Source organism: Mus caroli, chromosome 5, assembly GCF_900094665.2.
Source record: "Mus caroli chromosome 5, CAROLI_EIJ_v1.1, whole genome shotgun sequence".
NCBI lineage: Eukaryota > Metazoa > Chordata > Mammalia > Rodentia > Muridae > Mus > Mus caroli.
The window spans coordinates 85,286,982-85,294,895 of NC_034574.1; the positions used below are offsets into that span (position 1 = coordinate 85,286,982).

General features: G+C 41.9%; 1 protein-coding gene across 3 annotated transcripts in view; it reads left to right on the top strand.

The window, feature by feature from the left end:
* Uso1 (USO1 vesicle transport factor) overlaps nucleotides 1-7,914 on the top strand; it is a 72,297-nt gene that overhangs the window by 47,959 nt on the left and 16,424 nt on the right. For 2 of the 3 annotated variants that reach the window (XM_021162717.1, XM_029477385.1), the window contains exons 11-15: nucleotides 518-606; nucleotides 1,157-1,311; nucleotides 2,174-2,385; nucleotides 3,798-3,818; nucleotides 7,543-7,653. In XM_021162717.1, coding sequence (XP_021018376.1) covers nucleotides 518-606; nucleotides 1,157-1,311; nucleotides 2,174-2,385; nucleotides 3,798-3,818; nucleotides 7,543-7,653 — 588 coding nt within the window. The remainder of the gene's footprint in view (nucleotides 1-517; nucleotides 607-1,156; nucleotides 1,312-2,173; nucleotides 2,386-3,797; nucleotides 3,819-7,542; nucleotides 7,654-7,914) is intronic. The other variant, XM_021162718.1, reaches the window with a different exon arrangement.

A 7,914-nucleotide genomic window follows, 5' to 3' on the forward strand; every position in this document is an offset into this window, starting at 1 on the left:
TGTAGACCAGGCTGGCCTCGAACTCAGAAATCCGCCTGCCTCTGCCTCCCGAGTGCTGGGATTAAAGGCGTGCTCCACCACGCCCGGCGGGATCCTTTCTTTAATTCTAGTTTTCTGAAACCTACTTTATGGGTCTCAGCCCTCCCCTCAGTTGTGACCCTTTCAGCTACAGACCTGCTCCCTTCAGCTGAAGGAGTGAATGCTTGTCCTGCTCACTTCTCTGCTGTTCTCAAGGCTCTGGAGCTAAGGATAGCTTTAGCCAGGTGTTGGTGGCACACGTCTTTATATCCTAGCACTTGGGAGGAAGATACTGGCAGATCTCTGTGATTTCAAGGCCAGTCTGATCTACAGAGTGAGTTCCAGGACAGCCAGGAGGACTACACAGAGAACTCTGTCTAGATAGAACAAATGAAACAAACAAAAACAAAAAGCAAGCTGTAACGTTTTCTTCTTTAGAAAACAGATTCTCACTTTTAACTTACTCTCCATGTGGGCCTTTGTTTTTCTTTCTTGACAGACCATAAACACTGTATCAGAAGTTATTCGAGGCTGCCAAGTAAACCAAGACTACTTTGCTTCTGTGAATGCACCTTCAAATCCCCCACGGTAGGAACCAGGAAATGCATGGCGGACACAGGAGCGGAGTCTCGGGTGTAGTGGGTCTCACGGGCACGTTACTTTTATTTTTCTTTACCTTTTTTTTTTTTAATTTTTATGTATGTGAGTACACTGTCACTGTCTTCAGACACAGCAGAAGAGGACATCGGATCCCATTACAGATGGTTGTGAACCACCATGTGGTTGCTGGGAATTGAACTCAGAACCTCTGGTAGAGCAATCAGTGCTCTTAACCTCTGAGCCATCTCTCCAACCACATCTTACTGTTCTTAAAGACCAGTGTGTGTTAGGAAATGGTCCGATAGTAAAAGTATATTGCTATTTAAGACTGTATGCTTCTGGAACTTAATGCTTGATTCAGCTACCAGCCTTTCGGTTGACAAACAAATCTTGGCCGCCCCTCCATCTTTGTGAGTGGCCAGTGGTTCATGTGTGTGGGTTGCACTTCTGTTCACTCTTCCCCTTGTACTCTGACAGACCGGTGTTTATGTATGTGGGTGCACTACTGTTCAATCACTCTTCCCTTGCACTCTGACAGACCGGCAATTGTTGTGCTGCTCATGTCCATGGTCAACGAGCGGCAGCCGTTTGTGCTGCGCTGTGCCGTGCTCTACTGTTTCCAGTGCTTCCTGTATAAAAACGAGAAAGGACAAGGAGAGATCGTGGCCACTCTTCTACCGTCCACTATTGATGGCAAGTAATTCAGTTCTAACATTAGAAAGGCTGTGTTTAAACCTTTGCTTGCCTTTACCCTAAGGCACTCTGTAACTGAGGGAAGCTAAGACAGACCACACCTGAGTCTGCATTTTCTACTTGTCTCGCTATATTAAAGCATGAGGGGTTCTGGTGTTGGTCTCTACGTGGGATGATGTCATTAGAAATGTTGTGAAGATTAATTACACATAGCAGTTACACAGGTAGAGTTGTGACCCTGGGTTCTGGTGTATAATAAACACCAGTGAACAGGGCTGCTGTTGGCAGTGATTAGCACTCTGAAGATAAATCCTACCACTTAGTCAGGCTCAAAGTTTCAGCTTATTGTTCTGTGATAGAATACAGCCATTATTTACGGATTTCTCCAGTACTGAGTTTACTTGAGATGTGTTTAAAAGGCTATTTTCATAAAGTTAAAAGCAATTTGACTCAAGTGATTGGAAACATGAGTGAGTTCGTTGCAATTACATAAATATTGGAAGTTGGCAAAAGTTTAAGTCTGTTTTTACTAAAATTACTTGTATAAAAGCTATTATCATAAAGCTTTGTTCTCTATAAATGAAACTAAGATGATGGAGGTAGTGAATTAGTGTGCTGACTGTTCTCCACGAAGATGGCTTCTGTATTGTTACCATCAGCTTGATAGCTACAGTGTTGTCATATGTCATCTTTGTGCAGCTACCCTACTTAGGAGGTGGCTTTCTGTTGTCTATTTCCCTTTTGTGTCTGAAAGTACATAAGAGTGTTTATACCATTTGTGTGTAGAAAATGGTTGTTGTAAACCTCCTGAGTGTGGGGTTATTCCGCGTGGTCAGTGTCTAACATTTCTGTCTGCTTGCAGCAACAGGTAACTCCGTCTCAGCCGGTCAGCTGCTCTGCGGAGGTTTGTTTTCGACAGACTCTCTCTCTAACTGGTGCGCTGCTGTGGCCCTCGCCCATGCGCTGCAGGGGAATGCCACCCAGAAAGAGCAACTGCTCAGGGTTCAGCTGGCCACCAGCATCGGCAACCCTCCGGTGTCGCTCCTGCAGCAATGCACCAACATTCTTTCCCAGGTAAGGGCCACAGGGCTCCTGAGGGGTGAGCGTCAGTGACTCGGGAGGAGCCTGGAAGATGCAGTAGAGAAGGATAGAAGCACTTGCTGACTGACCACTTCACTGAAATCAGAACGTTTTGAAGAGGAGAGGAAACAGTAATTATTTTATAGGAATAGTTCTGTCAAATGGTTAAGGACTTGATTATGATAAAAACACAAGGTCTCCACACAGGTGTATTTTGAATTTTACTTTCTTCTTAAATTATCCAGGGCTCTTCCCTGTTGTTTATCTCTTCTCAGTGACTGAATCTGGGTTGGTAAAGGAGAGAAAGTTAAATGATGCAATTTGTAGTTACATGCCTCCCTGTTTTCTCCTGAAGCAGTTGGTCATCCCAACACAAACAATAGCAATCTATTAAATATACAAAATGTACAGTGTGTACGTCCAGTGCCTGTGAGGTTCTCAACATGCCTAGCAAGACAAAGACGAAAAATATGAAAATCTGTGTTCCTGCAGCTACTTAATGAGAACGAGGGGAGCATGGTCGCCAGGCTTGGGCATGTCTCTTCCTACATGATTTGCCCACATCCACTTAGCCTTCTGACCATTTAAAGTCATGCTGACTCACAATGTAGCTGTGAAGTCAAAATTGTGACGGAAGCTTAGTTATGGATAAACCCATTGCTCCTGGCTACTTGCTCTAGCAGTGGAGGGGCCTCACTGCCGTGCTCCCACCGTCTTGTGCTCCCACTGTGCTGTGCTCCCACCATGCTGTGCTGTGGTCTTCACTATTTTTTCACCACACATTGCACTTTCTTTGTTTTGAACTTTTTGTTGTCAATGTTGTTGCTGCTTGGCATTGAACTCGTCATGCTTACTAAACACCTTCCACCACTGAGCTGGACCCCCAGTTCCAAGGGCTTTTGGAGGCTTTTTAATTAAAGAAATAATGTTGTTATTCATAGAAGTTATAAGTGAAATCTTTAGAAGTGACTATAATGAGAAGAAATTTGAATGATGTTTAAATTGCTTTACTTTAGTTGCCAGTTTATTGCTTATCTCTTAGTGATTTAAAAGAAAACTGTATTAAGTGTTTCAAATCTTTACTTACTTAATGCGTGGTGGTCTCTGTCACTGTTGAAAACAACTGTTTTCATGCAAGTTGTGAAAACTCTGTGCCCGCCATTACCACCTTAGCTTTGTAAGTGTGCTGGTGGTGATGTGAAAGTCTCAGGCGCTGGGGTCTGGGCCTTGTAAGTAACACGAGGCTGTGAAATCGGCCTGTGTGCCAACTCTATAGAGGGGTAGAGCTTCACTATCACTAAGTATTGGCTTAGATTTGCAGAGACTAAGAGCATATGTTAGGGTCTTTTCTGGACCAGATGACTTAAAGCAATGTTTATGAATAATGTTTGATGTATAATTTGCAGGGTGATAAGATCGACAGACGGGTATGTATACCTGATAAGCTGAGGCCTTTTCTGGCAGGCTTCTTCCTTGTCTTGGGTTTTGCAGTTGGTTTTTAACAGCTTGTTTGAAGTTCTGTTCTACTCACACATGTTGGCGAGTTTGTCTGTCACAGGTGGCTCTCCGGTTTCCTCCCTTCACTCTTGGCTGGTTGCTGAGAACTGTGGGAACAAGCACACTGTGCCTGGGCTCCAGGGGGTTCGCACTGTCTCAGACTCGCAGTTTTGGTTCTTGTGTTGTTTGCCCAAGCTTGTTTCTTTATTTCCCTTACAAACAACTTAAAGAAAGCCACATTTAGGGATAAACTGTGTCTTTTAACCAGTATATGAAGGAGGACCGTGTGACCTTCTACTACTTACATTATTTAAAATGTGCAATAGTAAAATTTTTATAATTGTAATGATTTTAAATGAAGTATTATGGATTATTCTGGGTATAATCTGTATGCTACAACTACCGTATTGGTTTTACTATCTTAGGAGGAGAGTGTTGTTATGTTCAGTTTGGTTTAGTTTTTCTTTTGACAAAGTGTTTAACCAAAAGAAGAAGAAGAAGAAGAAGAAAAGTCTTACAAGTGCTCCTGTCCTTGCGCTCAGTCCCCTGCCTCAGCTGTGCAGTAGTAAATCAGGCCCAGTTGGTGCCGGCACTCTGTGTGCATGTGCCCTAGCACGCACGTGGAACTCACACACACACATGTGGCAGCTTGTGCCAGCAGTTTCTGTGTCTTTGTTTTACTATGTGGTTCTGGGGATCAAACTCAGGGCTTTGTGTGCTAGGCAAGTGCTCTACCAGTGAGCCATAATCTTCAGCCCAGAATTTTTGATATTAGAGTATATTTTTAAAGTATAAATATCATGCACTTAAAAGACAGATTATGCTTTCAACTGATTGACTTTTTAAAAAACAACCACATAACAAATTGTAGAATATTTTCTACTTCCAAGGCTTCATCGGTACTCTTATTCTTTGTTCTCAGAAGCCACTGCTAAAAGTGAATCTGAATCTATGACACTAGGACTCCTTATTTTTTATTGGTTTTGAGACAGGGTCTCATGTAAGCCAAGCTAGCCTTGGACTCCCTTTGTGACTGAGGTTGGTCTTCAACATCTGACCTTCTTGCCTCTGCCTCCCCGGTGCAAGGATTATATGTAGACCTATTATGTCAACTGCTAGACCCTTATTTTCATGAAAAAAACTTAAAATTTTTAAGTGCCAGCTTTTGTTTACATGAACAGTATAAAAATGCTCAACTTGAATGAACACATGGATGAGGACTTTTGTTTAGAAAATATAGTTGGGAGAGTATAATAGTATATTAAAGATTATTTGCACTAACTTCAAATATTTTATTTGTGCCTGAGCATGGTGGTACACACCTATGATCCCAGCACTTTGGAGGCAGACTCAGGAGGATCAGTGTATGTGTGAGGCCAGCCTTGTATAAATGTGAGTTCAGACCAGCCAGAGATGCATATCAAGACCTTGTCTCAGGCAGACAGACAGAGAAACACAACGGGCTGCAGACATGGCTCTGCAGGTAAAGCTCCTGCCACACAAGCATGGGGCCTCTGTTTCGATCCCTAGCAGCCACAGAGAAGCTCGGGATGGTGGTGTGCACTGTAACCCAGCGCTGAGCGAGTGGAGGCAGTGGAGGGAGCGAAGGATAGTTAACCAACCAGTCTAGACAAAAAGGTGAGCTCCAGCTCCAGCGAGAGGCTCCTCTCGTGACTCAGAAAAAAAGTGGAAAAGAGAGGGAAGATATTTAACATCCTGTATCCATATGTACCACATGTGTGTGTTGTGTGTACACTCTGACTTCTCCCTCTCATTAAAACAAAATATAATTGTGTTTATGAATTTACGGCTTTTCTTTCATCCTTTCAACTCTGATTTCTAATGAATGAACTTCAGAATGCTCCGAGTAATATCGTTAGTCTCCTTTTGTAAATCTCCGTGGTTCCATAGAGGTTCTTAGGCTCTGGCAAGAGGTGTGTCCTTGTCTTGTATTTTCTAATCTCTGCTCACATTAAGGAGCTTAACTGTTGTCCTTTGATATAGCATATGGCTGCATATTTTTTTTTCTTGCATGTCATTTTTCTTTTGATAAGTGCTCTTAACCACTGACCTTCTCCAGTCCTTGTTTTGGATTTTAAAAATCAGTCTTTTATGGTCTCTGCTTTATAAGTCATTCTTAGAAAGACATCTTTAGGGGTCCTAGGGTACTTGACCATAAGTTCCAGTTTTATGTTTTTACTCTGCCATCTTTTAAATGATCTGTATGTGATACAGATATATTCATCTTTTTAAATTTTATTTTATCATCACCATCATCACCATCATCATCATCATAGTTGTCTGTGTGTGCATGTGTGCATGTCTGTCTGCCTACCTTAGCACACATTCCACAGTATGGATATGAAGGTCAGAGGACAACTTTCGAGAGTCAGTTCTCTCTTTCTGCCATGAGTTCTGGAAGTTGAACTTAAGGTACCAGGCATGGCAGCATGCTCAACCTGCTGAACCATCTTGCCAGCTCCCACAGATTTTTTTCTAGGCAGTTATCTAGTTGCTCCAGTATTTTAACGTCTAACTGCAACACACTGGCTGCTGTTTGGTACCTTTTCCACACACTGAGATTCTTATTTGTACAAGTCCATTTCTGGACTTTGATTCTGTTGATCTCTCTCCATCATCTGCTTTCACTTCATTACTGTTTTTTACTGCATCCTTAATTATTTCCACTAGTTTATTTTTCCATATAATGTTTAAAATCAGATTATTTAGTTCTACAAAAGCAAAACGTTGAGAATAGGGTCACACTCAGTATTAGAGCCCATGCCAAGCATGGTAGGCCCTGATGTCACTTTTTCAAAATTTTATTTTATATATGTGAATACACTGTCACTCTCTTCAGACACACCAGAAGAGGGCTTCGGATCCCTATTAAAGATGGTTGTGAGCCACCATGTGGTTGCTAGGATTTGAACTCAGGACCTCTGGAAAAAGCAGTCAGTGCCCTTAACCACTAAGCCATCTCTCCAGTCACATTCTCTAATTTTTTTATACAGTATATTTTGTAGCTTCCCCCAGGTTCTCCCAGATCCTTCCTACCATCCTACCCACTCAACTTAATATGGCTTTATTTTTATTTCTAATAATATGTCTTGGAATTGGTCTTTTAAAACTCCCACACTATAGTTTTGATATAACATGTTCTTCTAGCACCATTTATTTATTTATACAGGCTCTCAAATAGCTCAGGCTGGCCTTGAACTCACTGCACAGTCAAGGATGACTTCCGACTTCTGATTCTGCTACCTCCATCTGCCGAGTGCTGTGATTGTAGGCGTGCACCACCAGACCCGGCTTTGTTCAGCGCTGAGGATAGAACCCAGGGCTTCTTGCGTATTAGTCAAGCACTGTATCAACTGAACTGTCCTTCTAGCCCAGACGCTCCTGGGTTTTAAGTAACCACTTGCATTGGTGCATGTGAATCGTTCTGATTTCTGCACTGGGCTCTTGTGGAAAGCACAGCTTGTTGCAAACACAAAAATGGATTTTTAGTTCAGTTTTTAAAATCTGGCTTTCTTATACATCTCTTGATGCTTAAGTTCTTTTAACACAAAAGAAAAGGAGGAATCTTAGGCTTACTTAGAGTTTGAAAAAATAGTAACTATTAAGTGGTGTCTGCCAACTTATCTATTGCAGGGAAGCAAAATACAGACAAGAGTCGGGTTGTTAATGTTGCTCTGTACCTGGCTAAGCAACTGTCCTATTGCTGTAACACATTTTCTTCACAACTCAGCCAATGTTCCATTCGTATCCTTTACAAAGTTTTGATACCATGTAAGTTACTTATATATTTCAACCTCCATTGCAACTTCTGAAAATGTCATGCGTATATAATAATGCATGTTTAAGCTGGGTGTATTTGTGTAGGTTTTTATGGTATGCTTACTTGGAATATATAGAGAGAATTTCTTTTTTTATTAATTTTTTTATTACGTATTTTCCTCAATTACATTTTCAATGCTATCCCAAAAGTCCCCCATACCCTCCCCCTCACTCCCCTACCCACCC